Source organism: Phaethon aethereus (assembly GCF_964289735.1).
Source record: "Phaethon aethereus genome assembly, chromosome: 3".
Classification (NCBI taxonomy): domain Eukaryota; kingdom Metazoa; phylum Chordata; class Aves; order Phaethontiformes; family Phaethontidae; genus Phaethon; species Phaethon aethereus.
The window spans coordinates 100527904-100553800 of record NC_138576.1 but is presented as its reverse complement, the minus strand read 5'-3'; the positions used below and the strand labels follow the sequence as shown (position 1 = coordinate 100553800).

At 36.3% G+C, this 25897-nt stretch overlaps 1 protein-coding gene across 2 annotated transcripts; it reads left to right on the top strand.

Moving 5' to 3' along the window:
- Nucleotides 1-1181: 1181 nt before the first annotated feature.
- PPM1B (protein phosphatase, Mg2+/Mn2+ dependent 1B) lies at nt 1182-24054 on the top strand (the record flags this gene model as incomplete). 2 transcript variants are annotated; one of them, XM_081997579.1, is made up of 5 exons in its annotated part: nt 1182-2042; nt 3955-4072; nt 11925-12036; nt 16177-16234; nt 22160-22459. In XM_081997579.1, the coding sequence occupies 5 exons, from the start codon at nt 1197-1199 to the stop codon at nt 22457-22459; spliced, it is 1434 nt and encodes a 477-aa protein (XP_081853705.1). The 2 variants fall into 2 exon arrangements, with proteins under 2 accessions (XP_081853705.1, XP_081853706.1); XM_081997580.1 differs by lacking the exon at nt 22160-22459 and adding an exon at nt 24025-24054 and having other exon boundaries at nt 1197-2042.
- Nucleotides 24055-25897: the final 1843 nt, after the last annotated feature.

Genomic DNA, 25897 nt, shown 5'->3' with positions numbered 1-25897 from the left:
GGGAATGGCAGAAGTAAGGATTTCTTAACCTCTTTTTCTGAACTGGTAACAAATTTTTAAATCAGTACTAGATTATCATGACTCTGCAGGCTTGGTGGGTAATACTGTGTCAGAGTCCTAGTGGCTTAGGATCACTCATGGCGGAATTCTCAAATTCTTTTTGGATGAACGTTGCTATAATTTCCACATCCAACCACTAGGCGTTTTGTGGGGCAGTCATTTTTAGCATGATCAGAGGTTGTGGTATCTGAGTTTCTGAAGTTGTTAGAGAAGTACTATGGAATTTATGGATGAAAGAATGTGTTCTCTGACTTTGTAAAGTGCGAAGCAGTCTAGTACAGGAGAGGAAGTCAGAAGTCCTCTAAAGTTCCAACATTTTCCCTGCAGGCTTGCTTGCTGGAGATGGTTCTTTCTCATATTTTGATATAAGTTTCCAGATATTGAAGAACTTCTAACTTTCCGTGGATTATTTTCTTCCCTTAGATAGCTCTTATAATTGTATACATTGGAAAATAAAGATCAGTCCATCTTTGAACTGAAAATCACAGGTAAACACATGAATGTCTTTTAGGGATGGTAAAAATGAAAGTGTTGTTTCACAAAGGTCTAAGTATAATTTAAGAGGATCCTGTGACAAGTTTTCTTAGATCGAAGTGGTATTTGCTGCCTTGTTGCCTTTGGCAGATGGTCTACATTCACTTTTTCCATGCTTTACAAGAATACAGAAGTAGCACAGTACATGCAAAGCTAGTGAGACCAGTCAGTTCTTATTTATGAAGTATTAGCTTTTCTTCATGCCACAACAAAACTGGAAAGAGGAGTCATATGGTTGTTACTTTACAGCATGAATTAGTTTCTGTAGAGAATGACAAAATTGGCAGGGCTGCAAAGGTATGTGAACTACTCCGTCTTCATGTGGAGAGCCTTTAATTTTGATTAAGTAGCTCTTTAAAAGACACAACACCACCAAAAAAATGCCCACCAAAAATGCAAACAGGGGTCTGTAAGTTTGCACTTCATTCATGTCACTTACTATTTTTTCCCCCCATTATAGCTGTTGACTTCTGCACATGCATACTTTATTACTTGCTTTATAAAGAAGAAACAGAGGAAAGGGAGAAAAAAGCTTATATGGAGTGGTGGTTTTATAAATAAGACTTTTCTTTTCTGTTTTCCAGATTCGATATTGCATAAACATGGGTGCATTTTTGGATAAACCAAAAACTGAGAAACATAATGCTCATGGTGCAGGGAATGGCTTGCGTTATGGCCTCAGCAGTATGCAGGGATGGAGAGTGGAAATGGAAGATGCTCACACAGCTGTTGTAGGTATTCCCCATGGCTTAGAGGACTGGTCCTTTTTTGCTGTCTATGATGGTCACGCAGGATCTCGTGTTGCAAATTATTGCTCCACGCACTTATTGGAACACATCACTAATAATGAAGATTTTAGGGCAACAGAAAAACCTGGATCTGCTCTTGAACCTTCAGTGGAAAATGTCAAGAGTGGAATCAGAACTGGCTTTTTGAAAATTGATGAGTATATGCGCAATTTCTCAGACCTCAGAAATGGGATGGACAGAAGTGGCTCAACAGCAGTGGGAGTTATGATTTCACCTGAGCATGTGTACTTTATCAATTGTGGTGATTCACGTGCTGTTCTCTATAGGAATGGACAAGTCTGTTTTTCAACACAGGATCACAAACCTTGCAACCCAAGGGAGAAGGAGCGAATCCAGAATGCAGGAGGCAGTGTAATGATTCAGCGTGTTAATGGTTCATTGGCAGTTTCTCGAGCTCTGGGGGACTATGACTACAAATGCGTTGATGGTAAAGGCCCTACAGAACAACTTGTTTCTCCAGAGCCTGAGGTTTGTGAAATTTTAAGGGCAGAAGAAGATGAGTTTATCATCTTGGCTTGTGATGGAATCTGGGATGTAATGAGCAATGAAGAGCTCTGTGAATTTGTTAAGTCTAGACTTGAAGTATCAGATGACCTGGAAAAAGTGTGCAATTGGGTAGTGGACACTTGTTTACATAAGGTATGTAACTGTTTTCTCCAAGCAGCTGTTCTAAAAAGATCTGTTTAGATGGATACAGTGTTAACAGCAGTTCCTGGCCGACTCTTCTCCCTCTTACTTCACTCAAACTTCTGTACCCATTTGACTATATATTCTTCAAGAAGAATGTACAGCCTTATCCTTTGTGCCTGGAGAGGTGATAGCAATTGCAAAAATAATTGCTATAATTTTCTCAAATAACACCTGCATATAGTTCCAGCCATAAACTTTGTTTCCAAATACAATTTTTTGAAAAATTAATAAATTCAGTGCAAGCTGTTTTGTAGGTTTCTTGTTCTTTCAAGTTGGGCAGTATTTGTATCCTTTGCGTAAAACTAGCGCTTGCACTATCTCCTCTTCAAGGTATTGTTTGTCTGTCATCTGAAGTGGTGTCCTCAGCTCATAGTTGTAGCTTAGATGGAGAAGCACTAGTTCTGCATCTGAGCTTGCTTGTGCTCCTCAAATTCAGTTTGTTTGGAGCAACTACAGGTTGGTCTACAAATGTTTCGTAGGTATACCATTTCCAGCATTCCCTGAGAAGTGCAACTCCTACTAGTGCAAATAGAGTTCCTTTGCTAAGCCACAGCCTAAACATGCAATTTTGAGGAAAATATTGAAATTCAGAATTCTAACACTAAAGGGTAAGTAACTTTTTTCAGAAGTAGGGCTGTATTACAGCATATACCATACATTGTATGATTGGTTTAAACACTGTGGCTTTTCTGACCAGGCACTTGACCAGCCTTGTTAAAGGATGGTCACTCTAGTATACTTTCAGTAAAACTGAGCCCTGACTTTGTGTTTATTTTATCAAGTCAGATCCTGGATCTCTGCAGTTTGTAACGATATTAGAATGTTGTCTTCTGTCTTCAGGATGTGAATGGTACCACATAATGTTAACTGCTGTAGAAGATGGGTGTCCCCGTATGCTTGGTATAAAAGGGAATGTGGAGTAACCCCTGAGTACTTTTGAAGGAGTTCATTCTAATGTCAGATTCCTACTTAATTTCTTCAGGAGAAGGAGTAGTTGTGATAGATGATTGTTCCTATGCGGTAGGTTGGGTTTACACAGAAACAATATGTGGTGACTAATGGCACTTAATTTTTTTTTTTTTTTAAGTTTAAGATGTTGATTTTTCTTGATTTCAAACCAGAAATTTAAATTATGGTTCTGCTAGATCTTCTTGTGACTTAGACACTGTGTTTTTAAATTTGGCTGTGGATTATAATTTTGAAAATTGAGGCAGGAAAGTGGTATCAGAGCATACTAGTGAAGAAGTGTCATTAAAGTTAGTACCTGAAAAAGCTGTTGGCCAATGTTGCTGAGCACATGGTAGTCCATAAGGTCAGCTTGGCCGTACTAAACGGATTCATATTTTCACTTACTTTCTTCAAGTTGCTATGTATGACACGGGTATATTCTGATAAACAGATTTGTCGTGCATGTAATGTCTTGTGTGAATGCTCTGAAACAGAAATAAATTAGTAGCTGGAGCTAGCTATCCTAATAGTCTAGGATAAGTATTCTGCATTTCATTCTGCAACATAAGCTGTGTTTTAACTTGGCTTAAGGTAACATTAAACGACTGCCTAATTTCTTACCCGTTTTGTTGACATTAATTTTAAACACTTGACATATAAATAAATCCATTAAATGTTTTAAACTTTAAGGCTAAAAATGTACAGTAAAAATCAGTAAAATTACTTCTAGTTAGTAGTTTAGTTGTGAAACTTAGGTGTTCTTATTAATTGAAATACAGTTTTATTGCAAGGTTTCTTTTTTCCCAGGTATATCCTTAGTACTGTATTTGGAACAAGTCATAATGTGACTAGAATAGAAAAATGAAAAATAAGACTGAAGAACCTAACTCTTCTTTTTTTCTTTGTCATATAGGGGAGTCGTGATAACATGAGTATTGTACTAGTTTGTTTTTCAAATGCTCCTAAGGTCTCAGATGAGGCAGTGAAAAAAGATGCCGAGTTGGATAAGTACTTGGAATCACGGGTTGAAGGTAAGAAATAGATTTTGTTAATTAGAAATGCTGACATAAGCTCCTTGAGTGTGAAAACAAAAACCCTGAAAGCCACGATGCCACTATATGTTGGGTCAAGTTCAGGCCTGGTTACAACTGTGAATTTTTGTGTGTCAGGAAAAATGTTTTAAGCCATGTAGTTTGTTTATCCTGGTATTCCACAAGCATTTCCTTAAATGTGAGCTTTAGGTTTTTACTTCTGTCTTTACAGGTCAAAGTGCAATCACTGACCTTGTAGAGTGTTATACCGGCTAAGTAAACTGTGATATTGTTAACATCTTCATTAAAAATATCATTAAAAGGGATATTTGTGATACTTGCTCCCTTCTTCTGTGAAAGTTTTTGACAGAAAGAAAAAGCTGTATTGGGTTTTTCATGAAGGGACAACTTACTAATCTAATTATCTAAGCTTTTTTTAACTGGTTCTGTTTAATACAGCTGTGAGGTATTTTTGACACCAACAACTTCTTTAAATGCACTTTTGTGAAAACATAAGAGTATAAATGATCAAAATAACTATGAATACAATCATCCCTTTGGATTCCGAATGCTTACCAAGTGTCTGTGTGTGTGTGAATAAAAAACATAGAATCATCTAGAACCTTCATGGAGGACTAAACTTAATTCCTAACCAGTTTCATTTAGTCACTGATTTTATAACTCTACCCCAAAGGTTGAATGCAACTTCTTCCCTTAAGCAGAAACAGTGAAAGTTAGCTTGACTAAGATTGAAAGACTTGCCCTTGTATATTTATTTCATTTCTGCAGCATTCTTAATGTCAGAAAAGCTAACATTTGAAGCAAGCTTTCAAACTGTTGCTTCTAATTTAAGATCTTTTATCACTGGTTAAGGCTGTTCTAAGGTCTGACAACAGCTATATGTAGTGGCCTCACAGTCTCTTCAATCTTCTCAATTGTTCTAGTGATCCAGGTGCAGCTCAGTTTTGGTAGAATTGACTCAAGTTCAGGGATGATACTGAAAGTTTGCTTTTCATCATAACCTTGTTCTGATGTTGGCACACGATTTTGCAGAAGCAACCTAGGCATGAAAATAACTGAGTTCTTGGAACAGTTTGTCTTGCTGTTACAAAATGTTGTTAGGATAATACTGTGAAGGTTTTGAAAGGCTTGTTGTTAACGATTCTTTAAACTTCTGTAATCTCACCAGAAGAATACTGAAACAGTGTCACCCACTTACGGTGATGCAACTTATTAACCCATTTGTTGGAGCTATCGGTTATAGCAACAGTATTCGAGGAAGGAAAAGGTTTACTGAAGAGAAAGCTGGTTGAGATTACTTGTAGTCCTTCTTGACTTGTTTCAGGCCTGGGTGCAAGTTACTTACTAGGTGCAAGTTTAACTGTGCCTCATGAAGAGGTGGTCCCTTCATAGGTGGATAGTGAGTCATGTATCGTTTTTAGATGTATTTGTTCCAAGTGCTGAGACCAGTGGTTTAGCTTTATACTATGTTATTACTGTCCTAATGGTACTTTTCTGTGTTCATATTAAAAATCGCTAAACAGTCCTGTAGACTGCCAATATCACAGAGTTCCATGAAAGTAATTTTAAATCTGGGTGCCAAGGTGTAAACCACAGCTCTGGCCACTGACAGCCTGAGCTTGAGCATTTGGTATGAAATTTTCTCCACATGGATCCAGAAACTTTCCAGCCACCCAAGCATGGCGTGTATAATCTGTAGAGGTAAAATACTTAATTTCCTTTCTTGTGACTATTTGGTGAGAACTACTAATAGAGGACTCCAGCACTGTCACATGAGAGATAGATGCCACCTCTGTTTTTTGTTGTTGGCTTTGGTTTATTTGAATATCTGAGACACCCACTGGCTTTTTAAAATTCTGTAATGGATACTGAAAGGACTGATTGGATGTGCTTTTATTAGAAAGTAGTTCATATCCATAAGATGGTTTAGGTATAAATGAGAAGTAATCTGTACATCCAAGGAGATCAGGAATCTTCTGAGAATACAAAAATCCCACAACTAACCATTCATAACTTTTCTTAACACTAATTCAGTGTAAAATGCAACAGGGACATGGAGATGTACATGCTGCCACTGTAACCTGGTTGCTGTGGACAACTTCTAGTTTTGCCACTTTAGTATGAAAAATTTTCAAACTTTAATGCTGGAAGTGATAGTGTAGATATTTTATGGTTTAATTTTTCATTTGTGTGTAACAAACCTTAATTTTTAAATATATATAGAAAGGCTGTGACACGAGTTCACATCTCTGAGTGCTCTGGCATTGTGTGTAGTGTCTTTCCCTCTTGTTTAAATGGCATCTAAATTGAAATGGCTTGCGTATTTGTAGTTTCTGTTGAGATTAGAGAGAGCTAATGGTCACGTCAAAAGCTAACTCTAGGCACGTTTCTCAGAACTTGGCCTACATCCCAGGCTTCCTCGATGACACTAGTTAAGATAAATACCTATTATCTTCCTATGTCAGACTAGAGTACAAGACCTGTTGTTAATAGGCTCTGGGAGAGAGCCGGGAGCCAGTTACCTTTACTGACAGCAGTCAGATGTGCATTAAGTGGCGACTGGTTAGTATTCCCAGCTTCTTGGTGGCTCCTCTCTCAATTAGCAAATAGGTGAAAAATGTATGGGTCTGCAGTGTAATTTATTGCTTTCATAAATGAATGTTCAGAAGATTAACAGAAAAGCTGTCAAATAACCTCTGCTCAGAAGGACTGAATTAACTGAGAATGACATAGGAAGCACTATTTGCTAGTAACAATGCAGCACAATTGAGTTACTACTTCAACTATCAAAATAACTTCTTAACAGAAATTTATTTCAGCTATATTGTCATATTTCACAAACACTACACACACAAAAAAACAAGTGGAGAGTTTGTAGTCTGAACTGTTGCAGAGCTGTTTTGAGTGTAACTCAAAATGATTGTTAAACTTAAGTGTTCCTGAGAAATGAGTTGCTTCAAAGCTTGGACTTCTGTTGCTTCAGCTCTTGATTTTTTTTTTTTTCTCTTGCCTTAGTTCCCTGTGTCTTTCTGTGTTCTGCTAATTGGACAAAGTGCAAGGCTTTTAAGTATTTAGCAAGGAATGAGAGTATATTTGAGGAAATTCTGTCAAGAAGTGGAGAAAATAAAGGAAACACTTCAGAAGAACTTGAAATATTTACCTGTTTTCTAACAAATTTTTGCGTTCATAATAAATTCCATTAAATTGTCATTTTGACACAGTTTCCTTAACTTTAAGTTGTTGGACTGCAATTCTTACCTTAAATTTTTGCCTTGAGTATTATTAGTTCAGAAGTGATACAGAGAAGCTTTAAGAAAATGTTTCAAAGCATTAAGCAGCATGGGGAGAATTGTTCGGAAAGGTGTTGGTTTCTTTTAAAAAAGTAGTCTTGATTTTACAGGTTTAAGTAGTGAGCAGAAATACTTTTCAAGAAGAAAAGCGGAGGTGGGCAGACAGTATGATTTCAAGTGCTGGAGTAGTAAGGAAAAGTTTTGGAAGGTGGAAACATCTTTTTGATCAGGAAAGGACAACTGCCATAATCAGTTTTGCATTCATCTTTAGACTAAGGGTAGTCTGGAAAAGAGTGCCTAGAAGAGCTGTGCCTTGAAAGGTTTAAACTGCTTTTAATTCTAAAAACTTAAAGCCTGGTAGATAAGTTGTAATGTTAATAATCTGGGTTTGATCATCTCTTCTAGTTATTTTCAAGAGATGGAAGTTGTATTTCTAAAGAAACTTTAACTTTACATGTATTCTAAATATAGTTTAGGACAGTCATCTTCAGGGCAGCATATTTGTTATAATTTATTTGTAGTTTCTGATGTGTAAGTCCAAGAACCTATGTTCAGTTACAGTAAGTGATTGTATATAGTGAGAATCTGTAACAAATTTGCTAGTGTTTAAAATACCAGACTACATGATGACTGTTCCTTTCAAAAAGCAAATAATGGACTTTGTTCATGTTAAATTATTGTGTGCAACTATGTTTATAAGTTAAGGAATTAACAGCTCACAAGTTATGTGCAGTTGGTTGATAGCCAATAACAATGTTATTTATATGTGTAGTAAAAACTTCCTGAAAAAAATCAGCTTGTCTTAGAACTAATAAGTTGCAAAGATGGAGATGTCAAAAGTAGAATCTAGGAGTTCTCTTAGATATTCTTGTCTTTCAGTAAGTGGCTAACTTAAATCAGGGCAACATTGGCACTTAGTATAAAATCCTTTGGGACTTCCTGAGGCATTTTAGTTTCATCAGTGGTATTCTCAATGAATGTAGAATGTTCAATATGGAATTTTTTCCTGTTCTCTTGTGGACCTTAAATTTCAAGTTGACTCGACTAACCCATCAAACCTTTCAGACAACAGGGTTTTTTTTCGTTTGCTATACTTGGGCATTTTAAGCTCTGGTTTGGAGAGAAAGGCATTGTTTGAGGCAATGGTTTGTTATTAAAAAAAAAAAAATCTGTGTCAAAAAGCAGTTTAATACTTACACATGTAACATTTGTAGTCTGTCTTTGCACATTCCTAAGTAGAATGTTGGGATCCTGTGTATTTGTACAATGAATTGAGTTAGTAGTTCCATAAGATCTTTCCAGAGTTATTAAAACGAGAGAATTATTGTTTTAATACTGAAACAGAGTTTTTGTTTTAACAGAATTGTTTAAAAACTGAACTCGGCAAGTGATAACTTACAGAGGAAGAACTGTGTACCAAAGCTCTTTTGCTAGTTTGGGTCTTGAGGTTGACAGAATGTGTATAACTGCATTCCAAAGCTGCCCATTCAAGAGTATTCAGAAATACTTACGAGGTTGTAGTCAGTAGCTTGTGATTCAGTCATTTATGATGGTGAGCACAGCCACGCTTCTGTTTTGAGTCGCTTAACTAGTTAATTTCCAAAGTAATGCAAGTGTTGGACAATAGTTAAGTTATGCTAGGTGAGTCTTTTCTTACTACCACTTTCAAATGCTACTTTCTGTTCTTTGTTTTTTAGAGGTAGAGTTTGGTCACAGGAAGAGAAAACTAGGCACAGAAGTCAATTCTCTTATAGGTTTTGGCTTATTTCAAAAGGTGTATCAGACATGCAGTTAAAAAACAAACAAACAAGCAAAAAACCCCAAACAAACAGAACAAAAAAACCCCCACACACTGACACCCCAAATCATAAATAGGGGCATGTGTTCTATGTAGGCTTAAAGAGTCGTAACTACTAGATGAATACTCAGTTAATACAGTGAGTTGGTTGATACATTTTACGTATATGGAATATACACTGTATATAAAACTGATTTGTCATAATCTTATAGCTGGAAATCAAAGGAGATGCTGGAACATAAAAACTTGTAACGCTGCCTGGTTAGGGACTTGCATTATATAAAATGGGAGTAAAATTTTGTCTGAATTTTCAAAATGCTTATCTCGAAGTGTTAGGCTTTTAGTGAAAAGAATTTTAGGAGTAAAGTAGTAGACTTCATAGTGGTTTTTCATGGACTTTCATATACGTTAATATCAGGAAATGATTCTTTTAGGTGTCTGAGTTACATTAGCAATGCAGATATAAAAGTTTCTACAATAGTGTGTTACACGGGGAAAAAATTGATTGCAGGGTTATTCTTAACATCACTGACATGAAGGGGAAAACCTTGTAAACGTCTATAAATCTGTTTCTGAAAACATTTGGTTTCTTTCTCTAGTGGCCTTTGTCAAAACAAATCCACAGTGTGTATCTGTTAAGTGATATGTAAGGAAAAAAGGTCATGCTTGGTCATTTGCTTTATTCTCAGATTTTCTATTAGGAAGCTTTTTTGAAGAGAGGGTCCATGTTCTGGATGAAATTATTCATTCTAATATTGGGAGAAGAAAAAAAGAAATGGTCAGGTCCACCAGAATTCCTGATTTGGCACCTTCTAGAAATGGAGAGAAGATGCTCATTGTTTAGTTCAGCACTCCCTGAGAAGTGGTTGTACAGTATAAAGTAAAAGTCTCCAGTACCAAGAAATACACAGCAATCCTTAGTTGTGTTTGCTTTACTTCCCTCTTAAGAAGATATAAAACTCTTATGCTTGCATTAATATTTAGTAATTGCATACTTCTGTAGACTTTCTTACTAATTCTGTCTATTTGCCTACTGTTAGTATGTACAGAGCCAGATGTGTTCTTTGTATAAAAAGCAGTATATGCATAAGACACACTTCCTATCAGATGTGACTCAGTAAAATTATATTACAGTGGTACAAGCTACTTCTAACTGGGAAGAACTGCACAAAAAGATGCAATGTGTAAGAGGACTTGTGGCTGATTTGTGTGAATGTGTATTGGAAGAAGTGATTGAGATTCAAGCATACATATTCAGCTGTCATTTCCTTTTCTAGCTATGATTCATTCTTAATGGGTGGATGTATGATAATATACATTAAGCATTCTTCCATGAAACTTTATCACTTCTAGTAGTAGTATATCTAGCTTATTCAGGGCAGAGATTGTATGGTGCTGCCTTAAAATTGGGCCTTAGAAGCATAGTGCCTTATTTGTTACAGAGTAGTAAAACTATTCTAGAAGTAGACTTGCTTTTGGGGGGCTTTCCTACAGATCCCTGATACCTTGCAGGCACTTTGTTGTTTTTAGTAGTCCTGGAAGATGCCTGCATATCAGTTGCTTTCTAGATAGGTGATAGACATCAAGACATGTTTAAACACCAGGAAACTTGGGATGCAGTGTTTAAAGTAGGTAAATGATGTGCTTTTCTGCTAACTTCAGCAACTCAAATTGTAGCTGCTTCTGGCTTTAGTTGAAGGTTCTAAATCGGGCATCCAGAATATAATCAATTGATTGTAAGAAATTCGATTTATCTTTGGATAGTAGCCAAGATAAAGACTGACTGAAGTTTTTTTAGGATTATATTTGAGAGGATTCATTCTTAATTCTATTTTGTGGCTCAAACAAAGAATTTTTATCTAGAATGATGTCTACAGGAAATGGCACTCCATTCCTTAATTCAGTTGTTTTTTCAGAAAAAAGTCTGTCTTAAAAATGCGGCACATGCGTACAACTACAGTTTGTAGGTAACTTGGTGAACCTTTCTGCCATGGTAGTAGCTGAATGACTGGAAGCTGGTAGTGTTATGCCCGTGTGAATCTATATGCAGCTATTACACATTCTCCTTACAGCAGCTTTGATCAATAAGAACATATGAATATATACTTGAGTTTAGGCAGTTCTTTTGCAAGTCAGAAGAACGTACTAGTAGTGGACTTGTGTGATACTTCCGCTTTGAAAATGGAATACCGTATTATTAATTATTCGTCATCAGCTATATATTCTGGTTTGGCCACTTGAGTGATAATGGGCCATTATATTTGCCTCTATTGCATGGTGGTCTTAATGTTTATGCACTGGCAATTCAGGCCTTGGAGAATTCAAGGTATTACTCACAACGAAGTATGACTGAATTCCCGGGAAACATTGGTGTTATGGCATGTAACTTCTGAGTATGTGTTGCAAAGCAATGAGAAGGTAACTGAAACAGACTCCCAGCTGTCCTCTGTTGGAAAGAGAACAGGCTGCTGTTTCCAGGATATTTCATCCAGTTCACTGTATGCTTCTGAGTTTCTCTGAGAGAATGGCTAGAAACATACTGGGAAGGCAGGCTATGGATTTGAATAGCTCTGTTCCACCTTGCAAAGACTGTTTACCTAAAATGTAAAGAATGTTTTCCTGGTTACATGTGACTTTTTCATAATGTCTCTATTAAAAAGTAATAGTGTCTTGTATTTTAGTGTCTTAAGGAGTGGGTGGTATTAATTCAGTAATCTAAGGACTTCTTCTGTTTTTAAATTAGAAATTATGGAAAAATCGGGTGAAGAAGGAATGCCTGATCTTGCTCATGTTATTCGTATTTTAACTGCGGAGAATATCCCTAATTTACCACCAGGAGGTGGTTTAGCTGGCAAGTGAGTACAGTACTGTAATTTCTTGAACTATTTAGTTCACTGAAACTTACTTTTATTGTTATTGTAACAGCTATAGTCAATTTAAAGAAAAAAGTTGTGGTTTATATTTTTAAGCTAGGTTACCTTTTGCACTACATAAACATTTGTGTCATTTTTCCCATTTCAGAAATGGTAAGGGGAAACAGATTGGTCATATTCTGGGACAATAACATATTAGTTTACTATTTCCATATGGCCATTTCAAAAAAATATTCTTGGCTTTTTACTGTTTTACATCTGTCAAGAACTATCAATAATGTAACTGGAATATCAAAATACATGCTCAGTTCTCCTGTTGTCATATTCCCGCCACCACCAAGTGTCCATTATAAGTTTGGGTCAATGCTTGTTTGCTCAGCAGACATTCTCAGAAGACAGTAATTTTTCTTTGTTTAGTCTTAAACTGCATGTTAGATAAGAAAGAATAACGAACTCGGATAAGCATGTTAAAACTTAATTGGAGTAAACATTCAGAAATGACACGGGTTTTCTGGGGAGGGTAATGGTGATGTCCCAACAACCTATAATTTAAGGATTTTAATGAACAGAATTCAGGATTGCATAAACAATTGTTAATCTAGAATTCCCCAAAGGATGGGACCCATTATTGCTCCCTGGCATAGGTCATGTTGCTTCTGGAATCTTTATATTTTTCAAAATATGAATCCTGCCCTCTGAGCATTTGTATATACATCTATTTATACTGACTGTACTTACTAATTAATGAGCACTGTTTGCCATGATTATTTTTTATAGCCTTGAAAGTACCTGTACATTCTGAGCCTTTTTCTCCAGTTGTGTGCATTCCAGGCATTCAGAGAAGTTGCAGTGTGCCTATTCTGCTTAGTGCCTCCCAACTGCTGAATGAGTTGCTGTGTTTTGTTGGTTTGCTCATGAATAACTGCATCACGTACTGCTTCATTATTCTGGAACCTTTGCATATAAATTCTACTTTAATTTGTTAGGACCCAGGTTACATTTTTAATGGGCTTAAATTCACCTTTTCTCTCCATTTTGACTTGAAGTCCTGCATTACAGAAAACTGACTTCAGGAGGTACACCTGCAGCTGCTTTAAAGAGAATGTCATACAGTATTGAGTAACTTATTCTTGGCCTTCAAATTTAGGACAAAGACAGGCAGTGACGTATTTTGTTAACTTTACTTGCAGGATTGAGCTCCTGAATGGAAGTTTTTAAAAAGTACAACTACACAACCCAAAATCACATACTGTGTAACTTAAAACTTTTGTCGTAACAAGAGAATATTCTTTGTCTTGGGAACCTTATCCTGTGATGTTATCAGGAAATGAAGAATTCACACTCTGTCGTTCTGTTTGAACTCAAAGACCTGGCTCAAACAGGTTGCAGAAAGAGCTTGTCTTGTGGCTGACATCCTTGGTTTTAGCACCAGTTATAGTTGCTCCTGGCTTTTAGTATGCCTGAGCTGGAGAAATGCTATGCAATGTTACCTTGACTAGAAAATGTTTGCAAACCTTAGGAAGATCTGAGGTAGCTCCACTTCTACTGGCACTGTACACTTCCTTCAAGCTTCTCACTTGTGCAGAAGCTCGTACTAGCTCATTATTTGAGGAGATCTAAAGGTGTCAACTCTGCCGTGGTCGCTTGATGGTGATGTTTTATCCTTTAAAAATCTTACTCTTCAAAGACGGGCTTCTGGCTTTACTTGGATTCCCATGTAACTTCAAATGCTGCCAAAAGAATGGTCATTTGCTGCTGAAGAAAACAAAAGTTCTGAGCCGCTTTGTCACTTGGAGGTTAGTACTTCCACTCAAAATATTGCTCCTGAATTTTCCCTTCAAAGGCAAATACAAAGAAATATGCTGTTCAAAGAAAGAAAAGTGAATTGCAAAGATAGGAAAATTCCTAAAGGCTTGAGTTTTAAAGTTTGGTTTATACCCTCTGTAATGGCTATCTGCCAAGCCTTGCTTGGACTGTGCATGTTTTCTGTTACATTGTTGTGAGGTACAATTGCTCTCTGTGGTACAGACATTTGGTCAGAATTGTGCCATTTCGCATGGACCTAAATGGAGAGAACCCCCTCCTGTATCATCTGCGTAAAGATTCCGTTACTTTTCTCTAAACAAGTCTTCCATCAGTGCTGATGCTCATCCAATGCTAGCTTGGCCATACAACCCTTCCAGAATTCTTAAAACGCTGGCTTTAATGGATGTGCCCTTGGAGAAGTTGTGTTCTTCAGTGTATTTCTTTCATATCGGACATTATTTTTGAAAGTACCGCTATCAATTTCATTCTGAACTTTTCTTCTGGAGCAGACACAGCCCAAAACCTTTGTGTATAAACAAGCACAAATTGCATATACACTAGTGTCTTGAGGCTTCAAGTTCTCAGGTGTATCTGTTGTGCCTGCCTTCTGCTTGTCTTGATGTGGTGTGTCTAGGTAAATGCTGATTTCATCACTGCCATATATAGCCTCTGAACACATGATAGCATGGTGTGTTCACATTGTAGCATACGGTTCATTTTGACCTTGTTCTGGATGCATCTGATACAGAACTTCATCCTCAAAGAGACAGCAAACTGACACCCAATTCTGTGAAAGACTAAAAGATTTAATTGACTACTGTTTTCAGTGTTGTAGTTCAGTGGTTATCCTGAGATTTGATGCACTGACCCTTGCATTCACTGGTCTGCAAACCATCTCCCAGAGTTCTGAGTAATTTAGTAAGTACTGTTGTAAATGCTGGGTCATGACTGGAAAAATATATTCTGGTGCTGGACACGAGATATTGAGATTATCTGATTTATTGCTTTGTCTCAGAAGTAGACATACTTGCAGTGTTCCATTCAAAAACCAAACTCTTCTGTTTCGAATGTGCTTTTGCTTCCATGGTGTGAACATAAAAACCTCGTCATGCTAGAATCAGACCAAGGATCATTCTAGCTCTGTGTCCTCTCCACAGGATAGCTGAAAGTAGAAGCCTAGGGAAGAATATACGACCAGGAAAACATTTAAAATACTTCCCCATCATTATTATTTTGGCTTTCAGCTTCATACAGCTGAGGTGCTTCCTGATCTTGAGCTGGTTTATATACTTAGTGATGGAAGAGAAATTCTAAGTCAAGGTAAACATGTTCAGAAGGAGCCTCATCAAACTTTTAGCATCCTCAGTTTTCTGGGGCAGAAATTTCTGTTGTGTCAAGAGCCATCACTGTGTCTTTTTGAGACATTTGCTGCTGTCTTCATTTGATGCCCTTGTGCTCTTCGTTTGGAAGAGTCAATAGTCAGTTATGTGTGTTCTGTAAGACATCATTTTTATACATCTTGGCTGCTTCCAGACTTGAGAGTCTTAGTTCATATAGCAGTTCTTTTTTGTTGAAGCTGTCAATAACTTTGATCATATTTATTATACTTGTCTGAATGTTTCCTAGTTCTTACTATGATTCAAAGGTGTAGGGACATAACCTTTTTCTTCTCAGAAGTCTGGTTATACTTTGGGTTTGGGTTTTTTTGAGAAGTTTTCTGTACTTATTTTGTCTGCCTGTGAAGGTGTGGCCTTATATGGCACTTCCAGAAAAAAGTCTAGCTAGTAGCATTGGTTTTAATTTCTACAGTGTGAATAGTCCATAGAAAATGCATCTCAGAGGTTGTATACTCTGGGCACCACACTTCAAAAGTTCGTAGGCGAGTAGTAATGTGTGTATATATAATAAAAATGCGGAAAACTGCAATTGTCTTCAAATTCCATATCCAGAAATAAGGTGAGAAAACCAGCAAACTCAAAGCATTTTGTTACAGTAAGCAAAATGTAGATTTAAATGTTACTCTTGGCAAAATACAGTTGGAACTTCTAAAGTTGTAAAGGGGTAGACCATGGGGAGGGTAAGGTAAGAAAATGTTTGCCTTGCTTAGTAAATCCAGGATTTGTGAAGACTGCTAAATCGCCAAACATCACCTTGAAAGTGAGTAAAGACACTGAGAGTGAACTTCATCTTTAAGAGGCAGGTTAAAGGCAAAATATCTTAAAGACTTTCAAATTATTACTGTGCTCAAACTTTTTAAGTTCTAGGTGTTTTGAAGTCCTTTGTTGTGCTTAATTGTTCTAAAACTTCTCTTTTTAGGCGTAATATTATTGAAGCTGTGTATAGTAGGCTGAATCCACACAGAGAGAACGAGGGGGTAAGTTCCTATTTTGATTGTTACACCTCTTTGTTAATGAGAACATCGAAGTAGTGTCATACGTTAAGCAAAAGTGTACATCACTACCAATAAAATATTATAAACACAAAAGATGTATTGTAGCATACAGTTCATTTTGACCTTGTTTTGGATGGATCTGATATAGAACTTCATCCTCAGAAAGACAGCAAGCTGACTCTCAATTCTGAAAGACTTTTTAAACATTTAATTGACTGCTGTTTTTTCAGTCAAACCTGTGAGGCAACAGTGCAGGGTTTTTTCTAAATTGTTGTTGTCAAAAATTATGGTCAGCATATTTGTTTCTTAACTAGCTACTATGTCTACTGTCCAGAAATGTAGTAGAAGAGGGGGCAGACACACTTCTTACTGTCTTCTGCAAGTGTGGAAGACCTTGGTACACTGAATATAAAAGATAACGAGACTAATATTGACTGCAATTTTAGAGTTTACACTATCTTTAAATATCCTACATGCAATGGTCTAAGGAAGGTGTGATTTTTGTTTACTTCAGTTCTGATTTCTAAAATGGCTTACATTGGTCTGCCCAGTTCCTAGTAAGCTGAGTTTTAAATAGCATGTTGAAGTATGATTTACTGTAACTTTTAACCTGATTATTAGGTGGTTCTTAGTATAAAGAGTAGTATCTGGTGTTCATACCAGTTGCGATTAAATTTGTTTTAAAAAAACTTTGGAAGACTGAAGAACTGATAAACATCACTATTTGTACACATGTCGTTTCCTGTACTGTTTATGTGAACTAATCTGTGAAGGTACCATTCATCTTTTACTAAATGGTTTGTTGTATTTTTTCTTCTTCTGAGAGGGCTACAAGGTCCTCAGTTGGGTAGTCATTACCATGAATGGTGTTAAGAAGATGTCAACTTTTGTTTTAAAGACTTCTAAATGATCGGTTGTGTGCCTTGATATAGTGACTATGCAGTCTCACCACAACTATTACTGGGATTTTCTGGGTTTTTCACAGCCATCTTCTCTTGGCTACCCATATTTGGTTTATTGTTTTAAGTTAGAAAGCTTGTATAGGTGGAAGGGGCCGGTATTGTGTTAGATATTTCTTCCCTATTTGTACCTTAACTTTTTTTATTTTTTAGGTTTTATTCCTTTTTTTTTTAGTTTGAAAGTAATAGAGTATGTATCTTTCATTTAACTTACAACAAATTGTTTACCAGTACCTCAAAAAAGCTAGACAAAATTTTTCCTTCTTTCAGCTTCTTTAGTCGTTCAGCAAACTCTGCACCTCTCTCAGCCTGCTTTTCATATTTAGCCACAGTTTTGTTCCTGCTTTTGGGGTAAAGTTATTTGTGCAAGTGGCTTGTTTCAAGATTATGGCATAGGTTTTACAAGTTGGTGGGGTTCTCTAATGGTAACTTCCTAGAAATATCATATGCCATAGTTGCATTTATGATGCATGTTTTCTAAGTCCAGATTTACTTTTGAATAGCCATGCAAGCTTGCTGAAAGTCCTAACATACAGTACAGCATCCTTTGGTGTATGGGCTACTTCCAGGAAATTTTTGTTCATAATCTATAATAATTTAATAAAATGAGGTAGCTGAACTAAATATGCAAGTTACTCATCAAAGAATATAGCTTTAACCCTTATTACCTTTATTAGCTTTGACCTTTATTGCCATTAGAATCCACGGATAGTTGTTTTGAGTCCTTTTAGTTTGGTTTCTTTAATATGACATGTCAGCAGTAGACTCCAGTCTACTTTGTAAACTCTCCTTTCTGTTGGTATTTAGTGCAAATCTCGATAATGATTTGGATGGTGTGTGTTAAATACACTGGAATAAATTTTAGTTTGATCTTGTGGTAAGATGCCATTTCAGTCAGTATCTTTTCTTCTTTCCATCCTAAGTGATTCTGACCCAGAGCAGACTGGGGAGGACGTGCCATTGGGTAAAGGATGCAATTCCTGTTTGCAGTTTCCCAGCAAGCAGGAATTGTTATCTTACTGTCTTGAAGTGGATGAGTTTAGTGGGCCTTATCTCTGAGGTGATGAAAACAGGAATTCCTTGCTACTTAGTCAATTCCAGGCATATATGTGGTGATCTCTTAGTCTTTTGAACTGAATACTCTAGTGCATGGCAGGGGGTAAAAGGGAAGGAAGCTGTTTAGTTACTCAACATCAGACAATGTCTACACACTCTGATAATGTTGCTGCACATTTCACATTTAAACAGGAAGAAAAGGTAGGAGGGAACATGCAGTACATCCCAATGATGACATCCAAGTGAGATGGAAATCTAACAAGTAATGCCTCTGTTATAAACTAGTATGAAGCAAGAGTGCATCCTCATACTAAAAAATATGAGCTGCAGACACAGATGCTGAGTCTGCAGAGCACAAAGGTGCACGTGAGGATCTTTTCTCGTGTGTGGTTAAGGGTACATGTGTCTGTCAGAGCATGGGCGTAGTGCAGAATACTGCTGTTGCTAACTAGAAAGTCTGCCTGTGGCAGTCATCTTCATCTGGTGATTTTATGTAAGGCTAGAACCATTTTTTACCTTGACAAAATAATAATGTAATTAATTGCTAAAATACTAATGCACATGAGCAAAATTTTCTAAAAACCCACAAAAACAAATCCCACAGAACCAACAACCCAAATCAACCATATTAACTTTTGCAATTGAGAATATGACTTCCTTCTAAACACTATACTTTTCAGCACTCAACAGTTTAAACTAGATACCCTGAGTTACTGTGAACTGGATCATAATAGCTTTGCAAATAGGTTCTTAAAGTATAGAAATCAAAACCAAGGTGGTATCTTTCTCTAGATTAGCTTTGGTTTTAGTCAGTGCTGTAAAGATTTCAGGCAGCGTTGTGCTTAGAATTTTTTTTTTGTTGTCCAAGCCTAGTGATTGTAGAATACCTTCCTCCAATTCTTCACATGTGCATTTTCTAAGACACTTTAACATATAGCCTAAATAAGCAAATGCTGTGTAGAGTGAGAGACTGAAAACTGAAAGAATCCTTGCTACAGCAGTGTTCAGAGATCTCTAGTACGGCTGTAGGGTATAGCAGCCATAAGGCTGTTGTTTTTTTCTTTTGGGCATCTCAGCAAAGTACAAGTATTTCATAAATCTAGGGCTGGAGAAAGCCCTGCACAGGGCTCACAAAGAGCTACTTTGCCAGTATTTCAGCAGAGGGATTTCTGCTATAAATGTGGTGGCTTGTACCCTTGCAAGTGCAAGTGAAATCATAAAAATCTGTTATGTATTGATGCTTGGTGCTTTCCGGTCTCTGAAGGGAATTTCAAAGCACTTCTTCATAGCTAAATAATTGTTACTGCTGTAATGTTACAATACCACTGAGGAGTTATTCTAGTTAACATGTTAAAGTATTATTCTTTCTCTAATGGCTCTACTTTGACCATTTTTTTTACATGCTCGCAAGACTAGGAGGCTACTATCCAGTTAGGCTACTTGGGTGTATATGTATCTTTAAACAAAAGGAACAATGCTAAAATTACAGTGGCTGTGTTAATAGTTTCAGTGACGTTTCTTTAAACTCGTGTTTGAGTATCTTGTTTGAAATGGATCATGTTTCTCTCTTCCTTTTACTAATACTGCATTCTGGCACTTTGCCAAATCAAATAATATGCCATTAAGGGCTGCTAGATATTACTTAAAAAATGTAGATGGTCAAAATTCTTACACCCTTAAGCATTATAAGTCCTGTCCCTAATACGTAGCAGCCCTTTTTATATACATAATTTAACAGAGCAGAACTTGTGTAAAAAAAGAAAAAAGTTTGCGAATGTTCATGTTAAATTTAGTTAGCAAAAATTTATTCTTGTTTTTATGGTCAGTAAGCACTAAGTTGAATTAGAACATGAAGGAAGACAAATGGTAACTTGCACAATAACCATAGTTTTCAGGGGCCTGTTCTAGCCACACCGTAAGAGAGAAATCTGTGTTATAGTGTGTATATACAGTGTATATAAAAGAGGCAATTTCTGTTCTACTGTTGTCTGTGAGGCTTCTTGTCTGCTAGCACTGAGGGAGACGAGGGAAGCGCAAAGTAGCCCAGCATCAAACAGGGTGCAAAGCAGGATGCAAGTGTGAATATCAAACACTAACAGCACTGTTACTTTGATTCCTACTAGCATTTGAATTGTTTAGAAATCTCAAGGTTGCTATTATATTGCTTATTGCTTTTACTCTGCAGTGTTGCATGGGAGCAAAAATATTCACTCTGCCAAAAGAATTTTTAAAGATCTGAATATTGTGAAATGTGGAGATGCAGGGTGTATGTTTGCTAATGTCAACCTCATAGCAAAACTGATTGGATGGAGGAACTATGGAATTTAGAGGTTCTCTGAACTTCAGCTAGAATCCTTCAGCTATGCTGCCTTATTTAATATTAGCTAGATAAATACATAAATGGTATTTTTTTGTCAAAACCTAAGAAACAGGATAAATTTGTAACCTCATCTTGATGCCCTGAGTTTTCACTGACTTTGTGCTCATGAGGCATTAAAACAGTTCCATGTCATACATTAAAACTACCTCCTTTACCTTGCTTCTCGCTGGGCTTTTGAAGAGCTATCTAAATATGAAAATGCTGTTACATGGGAGTTAAAACATTTCAAACTAAGACCGGCAAACCACAGTGGAAGTATGTCTCTATGCAACAATTTAAGCTTAGAGGGCATAGCATTATATGCAGTAACATTCATTTTTGTGGTAAAATTGTCCCTTTTTTAACTTAGACTGTGCTAATCAGTCTTGGGGCTTGTATTCCAGCAACATTACAGCATCCAAAATCTTACTGAACACATGATATCATCTTAATGCTGCTATTAAGCTTGTAAATGAGTGACTGCAATACTTGTAGTTTATGAAGCTTTTAGACAATGAAATGAGGTCAGCATGAGAAAAAGGCAGTCTGGATTTTACCTCTAATGTATTGCAAAATCTGCCAGGTTTCAGAGATAGTTCCATTTGTCTAGCTTCGTAACTTGCTAGGTATTAATAATTTAAAATGTACTGTTCCTTTAAAGCAACAGTACTGCTTTAGCACTTGAAAGTTCAAGTATCTAGTATCAGAGACTGTAACAGATGGAGGAAAAACACGCGCACACAACCCCAAACAAGCCACGGCTTCTTTTCAACTGAAAGCTTGTAGCCAAATAGGTGGTTTGCAGAGGAGACCTCCATTCCTTAATCACAGGTTTTGTGCTGTAGGTTGTTAGATTTTAATTTTTCTAGGCAATACACACATCTCTCAAAAATGGTGTCTTACATCATTCAACTACCACCAGTCCTGGTGCTGATGGGTGGCTGCTTCTTTCTTTCATGGCAGCATCATGCATGCAAAAATCAGTCTTTAATGGAGAGGCATGGCTTTCTGCAACACTTCGAGCATTTATTTTGATGTGATGCTTCAACTAAATTGCTAGCAGTAGTTATCTGTTCTGTTCACTAAGTTTTTCACAGACCTGTGTTGCTATTGGCTGTGCAGAAATTCACAATTAAAAATATTGACCTGATGGCTAAAGTAGCTTAAACTTTCAGATTTTTCACTGCCAACAGTTGTGGGGGAATATCAGGTATATTCCTCGAAAGTCAGTTTGAATCAAGATGGAGTTGATTGGGAGGAGGTACCATGTTGACACTGTCTGGCTCAAAATAAATTGAAATTATTAAAAATGCTGTTTTAATAGCTATCATTTCTTAAAGTATTGTGTTGTATAAAATAGAACAATATCATCCATGTTTATCTCAGCTGTATGTTGCTAATAAGGTGTTTTATATTCGAATAGAGCAAAGCTGATGTTTTCTCAATGGGAAAGATTGGGTTTTTTTTTTTTACATTAGAAAATATCCTAGTTTAACTGCTGATTTTTTTTGGGGTCTTGAATCTTAAAAAAAGGACCCTGGCGAAGCCGAGGAAAGTGGAACGCAGGGAAAATTGGTGGAAGCGCTCAGGCAAATGAGAATTAATCATAGGGGGAACTACCGCCACCTTCTGGAAGAGATGCTGTCTAGTTACAGGCTAGCTAAGATGCAGGGAGAAGAGTGCACTGCTGAATCAGCTGCAGCATCTACTTCAGATACTCATGCTGGACCCAGTGACCCCGCACCAGACGCCCACACAGAATCTGGGAATCACCTTGCTGAAATACAGAGCTCAAGTGAAGACTCAGGGATGAATGAGACGAGTGATAAATAGACGTAATGTTTTGCATAGCGGATTTAACGCTTCGCTTCACTTGGTGTACTTTCCTTTGTTTATATCGCAACATTTGTCACATCTATCCTAGAAGTCTGTTTGGTTTTACTTCAGTAATTTGTACAGATTGTTTATACAAAGCTTTTTTTTCCTTAGAAGTTCAACTACTCTGGTATATTACAGTAACTGCATCTTATGTTGTATAGCAAGTGGTTAACTTCCCATTTGAGATTTAGATTTTTTTTTAAAATCCAATAGGAATCTAACATGCTAATGCAAAAATAAATTTTAAACCTTTTTCTTTTAAGTACATTCTTAAATAATAATTTTCATGGTATGTGTTTACTAATTGTAAAGTAATTCACATCTTAATTGTCTTTTGCGCAAACTAATTGAATTTTACGAATTCTTCAGTCTTTTTTTTCCCCGCAGCATCATGTACTGCATGTTTGTATTTGAATTGTGTATAGTTTCTATTACAATTAAATTACAAAAGCGATTACATTTTAAGTTGTCAATTAATCTTCATGAAATGTGTTTGATTTTTCCAATTTAGATTGTATCCACTGTTCATCATAAATATCTATTTTCTAGATGACTGTATTATTACTTCCCAGGTTGTAGCATAACATATATACTCAGAAGTGAAAATGTACTTAGATTTAGTACCTAGTGTCAAGTTCTGAGAATCTGTGTTTAAGTGAAAATAAAGAATATGCTGTGGAATAATATCTGTATGCATATTGACTCTTTTAAGCAAGTAATAAACTTCATTTGAAATGCTGTCATTCTGACATGACTTGAAACTTTTCATAGCTTCTGATATTAACTCATGATGTTCATTAGCCTCTATAAATATGAGTAATTTTGAGTTTAGCATGTTCATCATTAATCCTCTATTTGTCCAACATTTCCAGGTTCAGGTTAAACATCAGCTATATAAATGAATAAACTGGCTATTCTACCGAAGTTTACCTTCTACCAAATCTTTTTTGTGTCTTTTGGCATATGAGACGTGTCATACATGCATTTGGGTTAGATCAGTGATAATACTGGGAATTTACAGTGGTGGCAACCAATGTGTAAAGTTAAATATGGGATTGTTGTGTCAGTGCTCAGTTCATAAATGTAACATTTGCACAAAAATGTCATCATTCAAAACAGGTACAAATATCACTGCATTAATGACAGAGAACCTGTGGGAATTTCTTGTGGATCAGGAATACCTGAAGAACTGAGTTCCTTAGTATTTCATAGAAATCTTTTTGTAGTCCATAGATGTAGTATCTATTGATATCCATAATTTGGTACGATTTTAGATAATACTTAAGTCTTTATGCTATAAGAGCTGTACTGGGTTCATGTTTTATAAAAGTCAATTGCCTCATGAAGTAGAAGAACAGAGAATGTTTGTGTGTTGAAGTGAGCAGGTATGGAAGAAAAGGAGAATGTCATGTGTCTTATGCTAGTATTCTACTTAATTATGCCACTGAAATCCAAAGTGCAACAAAATGTTTTCGTTTGTATTGGTGAGTAGTAATGTTTCTCCTCTTCTTTTCCTGTAGGGTGCTGGAGATCTAGAAGATCCGTGGTAGCCTTACAAATCTACTAAAATGCTTTTGATTCTGAAAGGGGGAAAAAAAACTTTTAAATCTCTTTTCTTCAATACGAGGGAAAAATTCTGGTGGATTTCCAACATTCTTTGAAATGGGCAGAAAGATATTAGATTTTTCCATCATTTGTTCATTTTTGTGTTTTCTGATATTGCCACTCTTAGCATTGCCTGTACTACAGTATTTTTACCAGCCTCAGGCATACTGATTACATCTGTAATGAACTTTGACCCTAAAAAGGAAGGAAGGAATGGTTCTCTCAGCAGATGGGTATATGTACCTGAGGTGCATGGGATTGTAGGTGTACTCTGAAGATACACTATGGCTAAATGAAATGTGCAACACACGAGCATGAGAGAGTACAAGTAATTGTTTCAGACATTACTTACTTCACTTTACCGAGTTGGAAGGCTCTGCAGCTCTGTGGCTTGGAAGTAATTTCAATTGGGCAATATGCTATCAGATGTGTTTGGGTTTTTTTTTAATTTTCCAGTTTTACCTGTATTACCAGACCGTTAGGTTTCCCTGCGGTGTCCAAATTGTGATACGTTGCCTACTGCTTGCTTGAAGATAAGTGTATTTGGCAATAATATATGAAGATTCTAGGCATCTAAAAACAGTAAGAATTTTACGCATGTGTACAACACACCCTTAAACCCTTGCTAGAGAAAAATCTTTTAAAACCAAACTGATGAATTTATAGTTAGTAGTGACTTGCTTTGACATCTCTCACAGCTGCAGGTTTTTTAAAAAATGCTGAAAATTTGCCTTTATTATAATGTAAATTGTGATTATTTTTTTGTTCTATATGTGGTTTTCTATAGTTTTTTGATTTTTTTCAGCTTAAGATACAGACAGAATTCTTGTGTAATATGGGTATAATTTTTAATTGTTTGCATTATTTTCAAAGTTCAAATTATCACTTTGAGATTACTATAAATACACTTAAAATTATCTATTTTAAATTAAGAAAATATTAGAGATATTTTCATGGGTTCAATGACCTTTCATTTTATAAGCAATGGGCATGGTACAGAGTGGCTGTCATGTAAGGTACTTGAAGATTCTTAGTTTAATTCTATTTTTGCAATAACCTTGACTTTTTTTCTGACTTTGAGTTGTGCATGTAATGAGTCCAGTAAATGCTGAAAACGGGGAAGAGTAAAGTATTTATCTAAAATAAAAGCTATTGGGGAGGGGAAACAATGAATGTATCCATCTGTACATGATTTACATGCTGTGGATGCCTTGTAAACATTTTCCTATTTGTTTAAACTGTGTTTCAGCGAGGATGTAATTGCCCTTTGTGTAGTTTTAAGCTAATGACAGTCATCAACTGGTTTTGTGTGAAATGGAATTCATGGTATTTTTCTGTAACTTTATCCCCATGGTGAGTCTGTAAAAACCACATGCTCTTTCATACTGGTGCCGAAGGCCAACTTTCCCAATCATTTTGATTCACTGTGTATCTGATTTTTTTTTTTTTTGGTCTAGAGAGGATTATTGCCACAGTATATTTTATTTATTCATTAGATTTTAGCCTTGTAAGTTAAAGTGTTCTAAATGATGATGTTAACAGGTATTTGTCCCTTTACTGTTTTTTTTGGGGGTTGTTAAAAAATAGGGAATGAAGAATGCAAAATGGTTTATTGTTCAGACTGTCCGCTCTGGTCCAACCCTGTACTGATAGTACCTTCCCAGTATGATATTGTGATGTTTCATACAATACAGTGAACATAACCAACTTGTTATCTTCAATAAAGGATTGCTAAAACAGCGTGATATGCTTTATATTTTCTTGAGAAGGATTTATCAAGAAGATGCA